The sequence below is a fragment of the Vicugna pacos genome, chromosome 1 (assembly GCF_048564905.1).
Source record: "Vicugna pacos chromosome 1, VicPac4, whole genome shotgun sequence".
In the NCBI taxonomy this organism is placed as follows: Eukaryota; Metazoa; Chordata; class Mammalia; order Artiodactyla; family Camelidae; genus Vicugna; species Vicugna pacos.
In genome coordinates, this window is record NC_132987.1 from 49,510,659 (window position 1) to 49,527,545 (window position 16,887).

General features: G+C 41.7%; 1 protein-coding gene and 1 long non-coding RNA gene across 27 annotated transcripts in view; one reads left to right on the forward strand and one right to left on the reverse strand.

Moving 5' to 3' along the window:
* Positions 1 to 3,745: 3,745 nt before the first annotated feature.
* Positions 3,746 to 14,311, forward strand: LOC140696478 (uncharacterized). Of its 6 annotated transcripts, none has more exons than XR_012072888.1 (5): positions 3,746 to 4,922; positions 5,239 to 8,447; positions 10,211 to 10,337; positions 11,377 to 11,912; positions 13,316 to 14,311. It is a non-coding gene; the product is annotated as an uncharacterized lncRNA (long non-coding RNA). The 6 variants fall into 6 exon arrangements; XR_012072883.1 differs by having other exon boundaries at positions 5,239 to 6,739; positions 8,375 to 8,447; positions 11,377 to 14,311; XR_012072890.1 differs by having other exon boundaries at positions 5,239 to 5,371; positions 6,578 to 8,447; positions 11,377 to 14,311.
* PEX5L (peroxisomal biogenesis factor 5 like) overlaps positions 12,548 to 16,887 on the reverse strand; it is a 622,944-nt gene continuing 618,604 nt past the window's right edge. For all 21 annotated transcript variants that reach the window (XM_072961590.1, XM_072961582.1, XM_072961619.1 and 18 more), the window contains one exon: positions 12,548 to 13,515. In XM_072961590.1, the coding sequence (XP_072817691.1) occupies positions 13,311 to 13,515 (205 nt within the window). In that variant the 3' untranslated portion in view covers positions 12,548 to 13,310. The remainder of the gene's footprint in view (positions 13,516 to 16,887) is intronic.

Genomic DNA, 16,887 nt, shown 5'->3' on the forward strand with positions numbered 1-16,887 from the left:
TACAGCTATCAGATTTTTATTTTGTCAGTTGATCTAAATGCCCATATAACTAATCAGAAATCCAGTTTGGTTCAGTTTGGGATTTTTTTTTTTTTTGAGGGGAGAAAAAGTATGCCGAAGGGACTATTAAGAAGTCATGTTTGAATGCGGCTTCACGTCAGCACTGCTTTAATACTTTGAATCGATGTGCCGTTTTCTCCCACCCACAAGAGAACGTGCCTGGCACTCCCTGTGCTCACCGTGGGCCGGAGGGAGTGGCTCGAGCCTCTTACCCCCGACATCATTTACTCCCTCTGCCTGAACTGGATGGAGCCTCACCTGCAATTCACAGTGAGAGCACCTGTCCTTGTAGCCCGGCTCCGCTTCTGGGTGCGGTGGGACTGGGTCACGGTACCTCTCTCAGCATTTTCCTTTAAAATGATGAGTTAGACCAGGTAAGCTCACAAGTCCCTTTCTGCCCTAACATCCAATTCTATTTTTATTTTCCTATGGTTACAGCTGGGGTCAGACATGTGAGATGTGAGGGATCACATAGAGGTTAGATGTTAGGTTTTTGGTTTGTTACAGCTCATGCACCCCACTTTAGAACCTGCCTCATTTTTAGTGTCCCCACCCCAACTGCTTATTCCTACTTTCTTGAGTAATTTCTTTGGTAATTATTCCATCTCCCTCCTCCAACACCCACTGCCCCTCCGACCTCCAACGCTGGAAACTCTCCACTTCCCAGTTGATAAGGTGTTTTGTTACTGTCCTCCTCAAAAATGAGAAATCTGTTTAAAACACCTCCTGCCCTAAAAAATCTGAGAGCTACCTTCTGCTGACTTTGTGACCTTAATGGAATATTTTCTTACTCTAACTCAGTTATAGCTGTGATCCTCAAATAAGTTTTTCTGCCACAGAAAGGATGCCTTTTCATCTCGTAGGCATCACTGTTGCTAAATCACACCATCTGCAGGGAAATGGCCAGGGTCGGGGGCAGGACTGGGGGATAGGGTTAGATAAAACGTGGTTCTATCTTTTACCTAAGGTCAGAAGTCCTAGGTTCTGTACCCTGACGCGGGTGTGTGAGATCGCCCACGCAGTGCCATGGAGGTTCCCTACTCAGTAAGTCATCCTGGAAGAGTGTGTGTTACGAGTCTCTAGATCTGCACTGTTCAGTAAGTCATCCGTGGTCACGTGTGGCTAATGACCTCTGGAAATGTGTCTTGTCCAAACTGAGGTGCTGTACACAGGAAATACACACCAGACTGAAGGCATGGTAACAAAAAGGGAATGTAAAATAGTGCATCAATATTTTCTATGGATTTTATGTGCTAAAATGACAATACTTTAGATATATTAAATAAGGTATTATTAAAATTTTATCTTTTTTCCAAATGTGGCTACCAAGAAATTTTGAAATTGGACATGTGACTTGCGTTGTACATCTGCTGAACAGTGCTTCTCTAGACCAGGTCGGGTCAGGGAGGCAGTGAGATGCTGTAGGAGTGGAAGGTAATTCTCTGAAGCATCCAGGCAGACAGAGGCAACACAAATGTTTTTGCTGGAGTTGGGAGCACTGTGAGGCACAGAACGAACGCCTTCCAGAAAGCAGAAGATTTTTTTTACATAAAAACCAATATATATAAGACCCCTATTAAAAAAGCAAATGAGTCCAAACCCTGTCCCTTCAGCTTTGCCTAGAAGCTGCCAGCTTTGCATTTATTTTTTAAGCATCTTCTAGGTGCCAGGGATGTCAGCCACATGAGGATGCTGGGCGGACTTATTTCACTTTGGGCAACATTCTCTTGTGGTTTCCCCTCCCCAGGTATTGTTTCATCTGTTCAGAGCTGGGCGTGTTAAAATCCTGTGCAAATCTTGCCACTCCTCCCGGCCTCAGCAGAGGGCTCAGCCTGTGGCCAGCGCCTGTCTGCCCAGCAGGGTTTGACGTTGGCTTCTGAAAGAGTGTGTGTCTGTTTTATTTCGCACTAGTCACAGTTGTTGTTTAAAATATCTCAGATGTTTCGGGAGAGTATTTGCCTGTGATAGAAAGAGAGATGGATGATTTATTGCTTCAGTTGTTTTAAAATTAAAAGCTATTCTCACAATCTGAGGTCCCTTTATGGCTTTTTCTTTCTCTTTTTTCTTTTGCAAGATGCCAAGTAAACAGATTCTGCCTTTTGCAGGTTCTTATCCATCAGTGGAACAGGTAACGTGGGACAGTGCCTAATTTTATTTCTTTCTAGGGTTTCTTTGTGTGGGCCCCGAGGTTGCCTGGTCCCCGTCAGTGGTGGAACATCCGCAGTGGCAAGACGTTATCCCGGGGCGGGGGTGTCTGCTGTCTTTCAGAACTTCTCTCCTGGGTTTCAAGTTGCACATTGGAATCAGTTGAAACCTTTCTGTGGGTTTCCGGCTCTCAGTTTGCTGGTGGCTTCCTTGACGCAGGTATAGGCAGAATCGACACTAGTTACATCGAGGGATTTCAGCATTTTATGACGCCGTGTTTCTAGGCTGTATATGAGTTTCCTGTTGCTGCTGTAACAGATTACCACAAACTTAGGGGCTTAAAACAGCACATTTCTTAGGTGAGAAAGTCTGGAAACGGGTCTCACAAGGCTAAAATCAAGGTGCTGGCAGGGAAGCTGGAGGAGAGAACCCATTCGTTGGTCTTCCAGCTTCTGGAAGCTGTTCTTGTTCCCTGGCTCACGCCCTCCTGGCAGCACTGGCTTTCCTCCAGCACCTGCTTGTGTTGTCATATCTCTGTCACTGGTTCTCCTGCCTTTCTTACAGAGACCCTTATGATTACATTGGGTTTGCCCAGATTTTCCAGAGGAATCTTCCCATCTCAGGATCCTTAACTACAGCTGCAGTGTTCCTTTTTTCCCATGTAAGGTAACACAGTCACAGATGTGGGGGGACATTATTTTGCCTACCATATAGGAGATGCTAGTTACTACTTAAAATATGTTTATTCAATGCTTAAAATTTTTAAAAGAGTGAACCTCTGCTTCTAAAAATCCAAGTGAAATGACTGACGCCAGTGTTACGCCGTATGTTTTGGTGAGGGGGTGAGAGGAAAAGGGAATGATTGGGAGAGTGAGGGGTCATTTACAATCCAGAGAACTGTGAAGTTTTAGGACCATGTTTGCAAGCCAGTTGCTGTTTACATCCCCTTGATCCGTCCCACTGTGTCCAGTGGGAGAGTGTACCAGTGTGTGTATGTGCTGTTTGAACTTATGGTCCTGCTTTTCGAATGTCGTCAGGGACAAACTTCAGTCACAGTGGGGAAGTTTAATAAGAAAATGGTGAGTTATCCTCATGTAGCCAATTACTTAAAAATCTACTCGGAAACGTCTTTCAGTGAGGTCAGGAGGCAGGGTGGGATAATGGGAAGAGAAGAATAGAGACAAGGTCAAATCCTGTTGTCAACACAGGGTAGCTGTGTGACTGTGCGAAGCACTTAATACCCTAAGACTCAGTCATCCCATCTGTTCAGTGGGCATAATACTTGAGTTCGAGTATCACAGGATACTTTTACTGTGCTATTTTATGTCGTCATGTTAACCCATATAGCATTTTGGGTTACCTCTATGGAGGCTTTGACCTATTGAGTCTAAAAAATTCCTTTAAAACAATCAGAATTATACCAGCATTGATGACTTTTTTTTTTTTCAGGAAATAATTCCATTAAGCCAATTTATTTTGTTATTCTGTATAGCATGGTTCATCATTCAGTAAATACTAAAGGTCTACCATGTGCTGGACATTGTTTTTCTTAGCTGTGTCAGTAAACAAAGTAGACTAGGTCTCTGCCCTTGCCGAGTTAATTTTCTACCAGGGAGAGACAGATACTAAACATAAGAAATAAGTAAGTACGTTAGAAGAGATTGAGTCCTATGGAAAAAAGAAAATGAAGAGCAGGGGTGGAGGTGCAGACTGAAGGACTAAATTGGATACTCAGGGAAGGCATCGTCTGGAGGTGAGATTTGAATGAAGGATTGGAGGAGGTGAAGGAGTCATTCAAATGGATGTTTTGGGGGAAGGACGTGCTTGGCAGAGGGACTAGCTGGAGCACTGACTCCGGGGTGGGGACATTTCTGATCTGTCAGAGAAGCAGCAAGGGGACCAGTGTGGTTGGAGAGAAGGGAATTAGTGGGAGAGGAGAGTGGAAGGGGCCAGATCACCTGAGCCCAGGAGGTGTTGGAAGGGCTTGACTCTAGAGTGCAGGGCGGGCCATTACAGGGTCTTGAGCAGAGCAGTGACCTGATCTAAGGTCCAAGAAGATAATTCTTTGTTTAGAGTAGATGATAGGAGGGCCAGGGAGGAAGTAGGAGCTACTGTGGCAAGTGAGGGGAGAGGATCATGGCTCAGATGGATGGGGTAGCAGTGGAGGTGGTATGGATGGGCAGATTCTGGACACATTTGAAGGTAAAGCCAATAGAATTTCTTGCTGGATAGGATGTGGGATGTGAGGGGATAAGCGTAGTTAAGGCTGCCCCCCAAGTTTTTGTTCTGTGCAACTGAAGAATGTAGTTGCAATCAGCTAAGGTGGTTAGGGTGCGGTGGGGTTGGAGGTGGTGGTGGGGAAGGATGGTTAGGAGGCCAGTTTGGGATACATTGGGTTTGAAATGCCTGTTAGACCTCCGTGGTCGATGTTGAGTAGGAAGCTGGAAATACAGCTCTGGACTTTGAGAGTGAAGTCCTGACTGTCGGTAATGGGAGTGGTTGGTATTTAGATGGTATTTAAAGCCATGGGACTGGGTGAGATCATCAATGGAGGGAGACAGGAAATATAAGAGGTCCAGGGACTGAGCCTTTCAACATAAGAAGTCAGGGAGAAGACAAGCCACGAAGGAGATGTGAAGAGAGACCACCAATATGCACGGAAACCAAGACGATGGCACCTGGAAGTGGAAGCCAAGTGGAGAAGGCGTCTTGAGGAGGTGAGTGATCACCTGTCAGATAACTGCGGTAGGTTAAGTAAGATGAGTTCACTGTGAGATTGATCAGCTTGGGCTCTTGGGTGATCTCCATGAGAACAGTTTGGGAGGAGAGGAATTGCAGAAGATGAGTGTAGACAACTCTTGGGGGAGATTTGCTACCAAGGAAAGTGAAGCAGTGGGGTGATGGCTGACTGGGGAAGTGGGATGGGATTTAGAGAAGTTTTTCCTTTTAATTGTGAGAAATAAGATGGTCAAACAAAGGAGGGAGGATGTAGGAGGGAGAGGGAAGAAGTGCTGAGCCATTACTCTTGAACAGGCAAGAGGTGATGGAATCTGGTGACAAAGTCGGAGCCGACTCTAGGCAGGGCCTGGAAGACCTGCATGGGGACAGGAGGAGGCAGGGACCGGAGTGTCAATGCCACAGCCAGGAGAGCAGGAGACTGAGTGCCGTGAGTCTGGGAGTTCTCTCCTGTCTGCCTTCACTGCCTCAGGGAAGTAGGAAGCATGGCCAGCTTAGGGGGGGTGTGGGGCAGAGTGGGGATTTGAGGAAAGAGGAGGGGGTAAGAAACTTACCCAAACTCTTCCCAGACTTTTACATTTTCCTTTCTATTCTGATGAACTTACTTTAATTGTTAACAATTCTGTAAGTTTTATAAGGACAGTCTGAGTCATCAGTTTGTTTTCCATCCTCATCAGGTTTTCTCACTATTATAACTTTTGCTATTGCAAACTCCCCTTTGCAGCCGTTATTTCCACTGGGTCCAGCTTTCCCAGGTCAAATTTTGTAAATCTAAATTTTGTCGAGAGGATTTTGTTTTTATCAGTTTTTAACCAATAGCAAATTTTACTACAAGCAGTGTTGGCCATCATCTTGGTAATTTCTCAAGCCTACTTTTTCCCAGGTCAGTTTGTGCAGTTTTTAGTATTAGATGGGATCTTTCACCTGTCTTTAAATCTCTTAAGACATTTTTTTCACCTGGCACAGTTTTTGCTATTATGTTAATTATTTGCAGGAATATTAATTATGGACTGGATGCAATTATCAGTAGAGCAAAGACTTAGGACCTTGGGCGCCCACTGAGTTTAAAACTGCAGGTTAGAAACGTGGTAGCTTCCAGTAAATTGATAGCTTCCTTTTCTGTTTCCCTTTTCAAAGAACTCAGGCTGGAAAGGCTCTACTGCCTGGTCTCCACCCTTCTGAACAGTGAGCAGACTCGAGCAGAGCACCTACTGAGAATCATAGTTTTTTGCCCTGTGGAACTAAAGTAACATTAACCATTGGTTCCTCACGTTCTGATTCATTGACGATTAACTAGGCGGCATTATTTATTATGCGATGTAAGTAAGGAAAAAAATAGGCCAGTCCTTGTGAGACCTAAAATACTGGCTAGTTGAGGTACTACCTCAAGGAGCCCTGTACAGAAATGTAAAAGACCCTTCAGACCTTGGGCTGCTTCTGTATACACTGGGGTGAAGCAGCTGTTTGGGGACATTAACATAATTCACGTTTAATGTGGGAGGGTAGGAGACATAAGAGTTTGAGTCATGCAGCAGGTGGGGAGAGAAGCCACAATTCACCACTAGGTAGATGGCATTTTACTGTATGTAGAGTAACAGTGGAGCAGGAAAGAAAGATGTACAGCTTGATTTTCTAGAGGAGAAAACAGAATCCCACCTGAAGTGCTGCCGCAGATGGGAAGCAGGGGCAGTCGAGAGGGAGAGCCTGTTGTCTCCGTCCCCAACCTGACCACTCAAGGACTTTAGCATGCATCTTGGAAACACAAACTTCCACCTCAGTGGCATCCATCCCCCCGGGGGTAAGTAAGTCCGCCCTTTCCCTGCTCCAGGAAGTCCTCCCGTCTCCGTTCGGACACCTCACATCTCCCTGGGCTCCTTTTCCTTAAGCACACACCACACTTGTTCCTGTCTTGGCATCTTTTGCTAGCTGTGGGCTCTGCCAGGACGCTTGTCCCCAGCTCCACTTGGCTGGCTTCTTGTAATTTAAATCTCAGTTCTAAGGTCACCTATGAGAAACCTTTCCTGACCACCTATGAATCCCTTACCTGCCTAGTTCTTCTTAGCGCTTTGCAGCACGTGGCGTTCTTACTCGTGTATTTGTTGATCTTTCCCAGAAATCTAAGCTCTTCAAGGGCTTGATTTGATTTACTTACCACTGTCCTGCTCTAGAACAGTGCCTGCAACTTAGTAGGTGCTGAAATATTAAAAGAAAAAGACCCTAAAACTGAAATATATTTTAATACTTTTATTCTAAAAACAAAAAATCACAAAATCCAATTTCAGGTTAAATAATATTTTAGTCTTTAAAAATTAACAAAGGAGTACGATTTTAAAGTTTTGCTTTGTATCTAAAATGCATGCTTGATTTCCAGATAACTCATGCAAAGTCAGATGTAGTGACTGATAGTCAATAAAAAGAACCTTTTAATCAGTAGTACAAATTAGATTCTATTTGATTTGAAGCAATTCTGAACCCAGTAACTCATTTTCAAAGATTTCTGAAAAGACCTTGAAGCCACAAAGTTTATTTGAAAACATAGTTTAAAATTGCACAGATATAAATACAATTTAATAATGTGAAAAGGGAAGGCATGCTTCCAATTATAGTACAAAAATACTACCTTCATCTTGGTAAGCCCGTGGAGTAAATTAAACACATCAATATGATAAGAGATTATTTTTATGATAGTAATTTTATTTCAAAGAGCAACAGAGGGAAATAGAGTTGTGCTATGATATATATTTCACTAAGTACAGACACATTATCATGTAGTATGCCAATAACTTACACCCCAATTGCCATTAATTTACTATAGGTCACTTAGTTTGGGTTGGTTTTAACTTGAAAACTCAATGTAAACATTTAAGGTTAAATTTTTTGTTACCTATTTCAGCTTAAAAATGAAATCCCAAGATTTTAAACATTGAACATAAGGAAGCATCACAGAAGAATTTGTCTCAAACAGTATTTTAGATCAGACTAGATATGCAATATTCATAGATATATAAAATATATAGAAATATCTTTTCTAAATAGTTAATAAATGCTTGTTATAGTTTGTATAAAGTTTATTAATCAGGTTTTTTTCTCCCCAACAAATATAAACAAACTTAGGCAATGAAATTGAAGAGGGCTTGGATTAGATGATATGGGGGGGGAAATTGAAAATAAATTGGTAAAAATTTCCTTTAACTACTGGTAACACATTCAATCATGAATGTGTTCTTCACGTGGCACAGGTTTTTAATGGTATTTTTATGTGTCTCAGTGAAAATGCCAAACTGCCTCATTGAGTGAGTGTATATATCCCCTAGTCCTTTTTATCACACCGTTTCCAAGGAATTCAAAGGAAAAGGAAAAAAAAAACTATACCCATTTTATTGTTGGGCAAAGAACTGCCTCTTTTTTTTTTTTAATCTTATTTTGAGTGCAGGTTTGCAGGTTTCCACGGGACCTGTGGGAGCTGTGCTGTGATGCTCTGCAACGCTCCAGGAGAGTTCGCTCAGGTAGGTCCTGAGAAAACAGGGCTGAGCTTGGGGATCGGGGCGCTTGTTTTCAGAGTCTGTTCTTTCGGTATTTCTGCAGAGCGTGCAGGTAGTGGAAACTATTCGAGGCAAAATGCCACATGAGAGTTTGTTAAATCTCACTTTAGTTTTGTTTTTTTCCTCCTCTTACCTGTTTGATGCTGCCACACGATGGTCTTTGCCGGTACTTGGGGAATTCTGTCTTGGAGCTCATCTGTAGGTGTGGGAGTGCAGGGGTGTGTGAAATGAGGACAAAGCTGTCACTAGCATACAATGTCCTCACTGTCTTTCGAACTTTGCTCCCTCCATTTTCTGGTCTCCTTGCCTTTATTTTTTTCATAAAGCAGGGGTCACAGAAAAAGGCAGTGAGAGAACTTTACAGTTAAGGTTGAGTGACTGTGAAATCACCTCATCAACCCTGAATTTCAACGTTTTTAGATATATTGACCAAGTCCAATTTCTCAAGGAATGTGGGTGCAAGTAGCTCACTTACAAGTAGGGCTGTGTTGAGGACAATGGTGTGACAGACACCCCACACACTGTGGGGCATTTGCAGAAATTAAGGCCCCAGGTCCACCTTGCCTTTTGATGGTTTTCATCAGTTACAAACAACTTGAAATGCACTATTCAGAATTTAGAACCCAAAACTGCTGAGGCAATCAACATGATTTTGTTTAGCAGCATTCAAACACAAGGATTTTTGTCTCCATCTTGCATCTATTGTGCCTCAACTGGTTTTAAGAAACCGTTTGGATGTCTAAACACCTGGATTCCTCAGAGGACCAGTTTGGCACTGGCTGCAATACTGCATAGACCAGACGTGTGACAGCATGAGAACAGTCTCTAGGACAGGATTTTGAAAGCAAATAGAAAAACTAGAACACAAAGTTCATGAAAATGCTTCCTTGTTCAGAAGCAAGGAAAAATACGCTAACCTATGAGACTTACTCATGCACTGGGTAGATTTACATTCAGTAAAGTTCTCTTGCATGCTTTGGTTAATATTGGAGTAGGCAGATTTGCAAGTACTAATAATGCATGCGTTATTTTGGTACCTGAGGTTATAAGTCTTTTTAAAAACTGCCTTTTTACAAACCTTATGCCAGAGCTCATCTACAAACCACTCCTTAAAAATATATCTACTTCTTAGTTCAAAACAGTGTAATTTCAACCAGTTCTATAAAGACTGAGATGATAGGGAAACTGTGCCATAACACCCGGAGAGGGAATAAATGCGAAATTATTTTACAAAGTTGAAATCATGCATGTGCATGTGTAGTAATTTCTAAAACAAGAGGCCTCCAAAAGATGACACACAAATTAAGCCTTCAAAATACCCTGTTTCTATAGTGCTATTAGAAGCGTTTCAAGCAATTAAACAGCAACAACTTACAGTCCAGTCCTGTGCCACTGATTCAAGGACAAATGGAGACAAAATGACCATCCTGCTTTCTCTCTCTGCCCAAGCAGCACACCAAGTTCACGGCACAGAGTTTGGGTGCTCCTGTTATAACTGGGACTAGCTACAGCTGTGTTTGAGTCTTGCTTGTATAGCACAAATACACTGGAAAGGTTTATCTAACAGTAGTATCTAGACATGGACCTAAGATTTAACATAGTTCTCTTTAATACTACTCTGAAAGAGAGTGGGTCCTGGACATTCCAGGCCTGTTAAGTGTCACAAATTTGCCATTCTAGTTGCCACGCAGACTGAGAAAGCACAGCTCATAGCTTTTCTATTAAAGTTTCCCAGTGCACAAGACCTGCCGTTCTTTCAAGGAGAGTCATGGGAAGTGATCTTGGGAGAAAGCAAAAGGAATGATGACTCACCATGATTGCCTTACTGCTCCTGTTTCCTGTCCCTCCACCCTGGTAAGGTATAGGAAATAGAAATAGCCCACTAGACAGTTATATTTTGAAATTCAGCAGTGATCACCAGCCTTCTCTGCATTTTCATCCCATCTACTAGTGAAAGTGTTCCTTGAAAGTCACATAAAAGATCTTAGGCTACTCCTCAGTAGTAATAAAAAACATACTGAAAGCCTTCCCATGGTGCCCCAGAAAGTAACCCAAAACATCCTACCTTTCAAGTGGAAAGAGTAATGTAAATGACAATTTCACACCAGGACGATAAGAAGCCAAAAACAGTTCTGCTTAAAGAAAAAAAAAAAACCACTAAGGACTGCTTTAAAATCTTGCTACTTAATTTTTGGTGGTGCTCTGATTTCTATAAACTTCCACTTGCTTTCTAGTAACTGTTTTTACTTAAATTTGTTTAAAAGTATTATTGAAAAGCTTCTTGGGCAATAATTCTGTACTCCTTGACATGAAAATCTTGCTTCTGATGGACACGGATATACTGGAGAAAATCTTACTGAATGCTCTGCAAATTACCAAATTATGATGGGAATGGAACATTGTCTACTCTAACACAACTTTTTGGAGTTTGAAGTTACTTTGTATTCCAAAAGCAGAATAAAACGGGCTACAGACTTTGCCACCACTTAGCAATAAGCAAATTGAAATATCCTGCACTTGTGCTACTGTGAGGCTTTCAATTGTTACTGATCTCACGCAGGTAGTGCCAGCAAGGCTAAGAAAACAGCTGATCATTACTGCAAATTCAGTTACTGTTGGAAGTGTAGAATGACATCAACAGAACACCTGTCAGGTTTGCTCCTAATGGACTCTGATGGCTGCACGTGTCAGCTGGCCAGCTGGTGAATGCACAGGATTGGGAGGAGGAACACGCAGAGAAGGGATGCTGTTCTATCCGGGATATTCAGGCAGGCAGCTCTCATGGGTTGGAGGCTGGCCCAGAGTCCCTCCCAGACTGAGTTTCTAGGATGTTAAAATTCTAAATAATACCATTTATTCTTTAGAAAATATTGAGCTTTATTTTGCTTCTCAGTCTGCAGGAAAGCAGGTCAACATGGGGTTGTGATCTACTGCCCAGCAGTGAGTGACTGAACGCCTCTGCCCCCTGCTGGCCAGCGCGAGGCATCACCTAGCCCAAGTGAGCTTTGATGGGAAGATAGAAGCTGGGTACCACCAGAGTGCCCTCAACTCTTTGTCCTTACAAACTGAAATAGGTTATGATGTATGGAAGCCTCAAGGACTTGTGGTTTCATGTGTCCTTGGCTCCCCTTCCTACCGCAGCAACTTCCAACAGGAGAGAAGATCCCTACCTGGATCCGGGACTGGACGTCTCAGCACATACGTGCATCTCTCCTCCCCCAGTCAGTTACACTCCGGAGCCAAATGCTGTTTTGCGTGGTAACTCTGATCATGCGAGTAACCAGCTATTACTAACCAAAGAATATGAAGAAAAAGTTGGGATCAAATTGCTTTGGGGAAGAGTCTGGAAGAAGGAAGGAGACAAAAGAAGAATGGGACAGTGCACCATGACTCATTACTAGACTTGGACATCAGTGAAGTTATATTTTGGTTAGCATTTTGTAACTTTTCTAATTTTTAAAAAAATGATGTCTTTCCAAGTCATCACCAGACTCCCAACAGGCAGAAGACACTCTGAAGAACTAAGTAGAATATAACCAAGTAAATAAAACACTGCCAGCAGAAAATTCCTGATATTTGATAAATGTTCAAAGTGAGAGGCAGGCATGCATCATTCATATTAAACCGCTGACATTCCGTGAGGTTCAGCTAGAAAAAACTGATCTTCTATCACTTAAAATGCGAAAGAGTGAGCAATGCAGATTGTGGAACTAAGAAAACAAGTAATTCTTAAGAAAAGATGTATTTATCTCAAATACTATTTAAAATATTTATCTCTTAAATACTATTTAAAATATTGACAGTTTAAAAGGAATATAGATGTGCAGGGCAGTTAGAAAGCAAGGAAAATATGACGGTTAAGCAAGTTAATGTTAACTCAGTGGGAATCACAATATCACACTTTCTCCCTGCAGAGAATCTGTGAAGAGATGCTACCTTATCTCTTGCTTATATTCATACAGTTCCAGAAAAGCATGAGAATAAGATCTATGTTTGAAATATTTACACCCTATGTCATATCTGTTTTAAGAAAAACACTCCTTTCAAAATCCTACACTGTGAAAAACTATTTTCAGGAGTTTTTATTTGGTCCATTGATCTAACAAGGCTGAGTTCTCAAATCTTTCACCCCCAAGTTAAAAATTGGAGCAACAAAACAAAACTCCAGCAAGGCATAAATAAGATAATAAAGTGCATATTTACAGTCCCAGAAAAGTTTTAATTGGGAACAGCAAAAATTTCTAGTGCAAAAACAGCTTTTGCCAGCAAAGCTCCCTCTCTGGAATCAAAGGGCTACAGGAAAAGCTAAAACTGGAACAGGTTTAAGCAATGCCTCTCTTCAGTCAAGAGTTAATATATGTGCATGCACCTTGGCTCAAACTATGTTCAATCTGGGAAGGGGGGAATTTCAGGGGACAGTTCAGAAACAGTCAGAAGTCCCTGATCCGAGGCAGTGCTTCCTCTAGGTATCCCATGAGCAAGTTCCTTAGATGCGTCACCAGCTGCAAGTGGGGACAAAACCCCAAAGAAAATACTTGCAATACGTTTGCAGCTTGTGAAGAGCGTTCACGTACCGATACTTTATCTTGGGTTGTCTTGTGTCTCTCCGTTCTTCTTTCGAGCCCAACCCTGACTCTGTATGCAACATTTTGTGCTTTTGGATCCGAACAAAACTGGGCATTATCTGTAGGAATTCTCTTGGGTTACATCACCATGGTCTTTGAACATCCATTTTATCCTTGTTGGAATTCATAATAAAATAGTTTTGTATTTCTCGGTATAATTACACAGATGAGGGATTATTATTTTTTACTTTTTTCTTTTCCTTCAAGGATCCAAGTTGAAAGCTCTTAGGAGGACATCCAGGTCACCGAGATTAGCTGCCTGGAAGAGTTCCGGTTGGTCCATCAGAGAAAGGGCGATTCGGAGGGCAGCCCAGATGTTCCCAGAGATTGCAGGATGAGGAACTTGCTGTTGATTCCTGCTCTTTCTTTGCAAACTGAGGGCAGTGAGAAAATTGCTGACTGCTTCTCTAAGAGGGTAGAAAAACAGACATTTAAAAATGCAACAGATTTGAGTTAGCAAACTTAAAAATGAATTAAGTTGTCACAGTCTGAAATCCTAAATCACCTCTCTGGTGTTTTGGATCATCAGATGAACAACTTTCTGATTTTCTCTTCATTCCTTTGTGAAAAGGTATTGTTAAATAGTGAAATCAGAAAGAAAAAAGGAAAGCAAATTTTATTTTACACATGTCACGTGGGACAGGAAAAGTAATAGCAAAACCACTGCTAAAGCATTAATGCCTCTGATTTGCCCCCTCTCCGGAATGATTTGAAGACTTTTGCATGATTTATATGATCAGAGGAAGCATCTGGCCTTACTTAGAAACAAGAAATCCAGGAGGTTGAGTGGAGTTTGTTATCAAAGCCCCTGGGCTTGAATCCCAGTTATTTAGCCACAGGCAAATTTCTTAGCTTCTCCAAGCCTTGGTTTCCTCAGCTGTATTACAGAGAGAATAGATGTCATTTTAAAACCTTGTTCTGAGGTGCAGTTGAATCAATTTATGTTAAAGTTCTTATCATTAAGTTAGATCAATAGTTCTCCACGTGTGGTCTGGGGAACTCTGGGGAGTAGTGAGGTAAAAGTTACTTTTATAATACTGCTGAGGTGTTTATTTTACCTCTTTACTTTCATTTTCTCATAAATATACAATAGAATTTTCCAGCAACTATATGATGTATGGTATCCCAATGAAATGAATGCAGAAGCAGATGTGAGAATTTGTCTTCTATTAAGCAAGATATTAAAGAAATTTGCAAAAATGACGAATGCTACTCTTCTCACTTCACTGTTTTAGAGAATGATTTTTTGTAAAATATATAATTTCTGTTAACAGATAATTATTATTACTTTTCAATGACTCTTTTAAACTTTTCTGTTTAATTTCCAACATGGTAAATATTGATAGCTACAGCTCACATACACAAAAGCCCCTTGAGGTTCTCAGTAACTGTTAAAGTGTAAAGGGGTCCGGAGAACACAGCTTGTGACCTGCTGAGTCAGATGCTGTCCAAAAGCCCTCTAGCCCCTCTGGTCCACGACTGTGCTCTGTTGCTCGTGCATCTGGTCAGCTTGCCAGGACTGCCCTCTTCAGCTCCCCTGTCTCCTGGGGCGCCTATTACATTTCTGACAAACTTGTCTTTGCTAAGAATGGCATCGCTTTAACATGTATCTTCTGTGGTCTTCTTAAAAGCTTTCCGTACACTTAACTCCACTGAATCCTTCAAGGTAGTCACCATCAAGCATCTGTAAGAAATCTTAAAGCGAGGCTGGATTTCTGATTCTGGTGCACACAATCCAGACATTGGCTCTTGTAAATTGTTAGATCTGCCTGGAAATAAAGGGTGATTGGGAAATGGTTGCACTGTATGTAGCAACCTGGGTTATGAAGGGAGTGGGTGTTCGCATCACCGCCCCCCCCCCCCCGTTTTAGATTTCTTGTAACCAAGTAAGAGAGGAGGATTCATAACATATGCACATGGAGAGTTTACTTTGGGAGCCCTTTCTGGCTTCCTCAGCACAGGGTGGCAGCTTGAATGACTGACTCCATTTCCTCTCATCATCCTGGGCCTGTAAGAACTTGGAGAAGGAAGATCCCGGAACGCCCTCCTGCCCGGGCTGCTCCCGCCCCCGGGGCGCGGTCTCTGAGGGCCTGAGAGGAGCACAACTGTCTAACTCGTTAGCCTTGTCAAGAAACTCCAGGTTTTTCCCATGAAGATAGTCTAACCCTGTCCCCTAACTTTGGGAACTCAGAGTCCTTTTGGGGGCCTCAGAAGATTGTATAGTGTACAAGTGTGAATCGTTTTCAAATGTTTCACACATATATGTAAGAAGTTTAAATTGTTTTAAATATTTGGCATGATAAGCACATTTAAAAGCATTCTTCATTTTATAGTCGCTTTTCCACATTATGCTAATACTAAAAATATTACTATCAAAGGGGATGAGATTTATGTTGTCATTAAAAAAGGGCCCTCCCTTTTGAAAAGGTTAAGATTCTTTAGTCTCAGTTCTACTTTGAAGCTCCTACTGACCAAGGCTAGCATTTTAAGCTCCACCTAGGTTTCACGCCAACAATTTCCTCTCATTTCAACTGCATACAGTATGAGGGGAGGCTTGTTTTTGACTCTTTACAGAATGTGTGAAATGACAAACGGTGTGTGTTACAGCTGCGTACACGGACGCTTGCAGTTCCTGAGGGAGAGGTCCCGAGACTGGTGGAGACAGAGGTGCTGGTACCAGCTCCCGGCGTGCTTCTGGGCCACACCTCTGCTGAGAGTTATTTCCTAAGCATCTGCTGACACCTCAAGCAAAACTTATTTTCAGAATCCATTTAATGTCTCACTTGATGGTCTTTTTTCTCAGGAAAAAATGCAAGATGTTTATCACTTATCAAGATTTCCCATATCTGGCATGACAATAAAAGACCCACAAAGTTTAGCCGAAACACTTGGTTGTTCCAAAGTACCTAATTGATCAAGATGGACAGATTTAGCAAAGAGGAATACAGGATGCACAGTTAAAGTTGAATTTCAGATAAACAATGAATAATTTTCAGTATAAGTATGTCCCATGAAATATTTGGGAAATGTTTACCTTAAAATATATTTGCTGTTTATTGGAAATTCAGATTTAGCTGGGCACTCTGCATTTTATCTGGACACCCTAAAACTGACTTGCTCCTGTATAGGAGACTTTCTTCTTGAGATTAAAAATACACACCTCAACAAAGTCTGTCCATTTATACCTGTTACGGACTTTCATAGCCTCTTGCAAATAGTTGCCCTACTGAGATGTACATCTGTGAATGCCAAGAAAGTGTTTTGTTGCCCCTCAAGTGTTTTTTCTCTATACAAGAAGTTACAGTTAAGAAAAACTCATCTGGAAGCTTTAGAAAGGCCTCCTTTAGCATGTAAATCACTGAAGTTAGAACACCCCTCAACATCATACACAACAATAAACTCAAAATGACTTAAAGACTTAAATATAAGACAATAAGACCATAAAATTCCTAGAAGAGAACACAGGCAAAACATTCTCTGACTTCAGTCATAGCAACGTTTTCTTAGGTCAGTCTCCGAGGCAATAGAAATAAAAGCCAAAATAAACAAATGGGACCTAATCAAACTTACAAGCTTTTGCACAACAAAGGAAACCATAAAATGAAAAGATAACCTACGCACCAGGAGAAAATATTTGCAAATGATGCCAATGACATGGGATTAGTTTCCAAAATATACAAACAGCTCATACAACTCAAGAACAAAAAAAAAACACAACCTTATCAAAAAAATGGGCAGAAGACCTAACTAGACATTCCAAAGAAAACATCCAGATTACC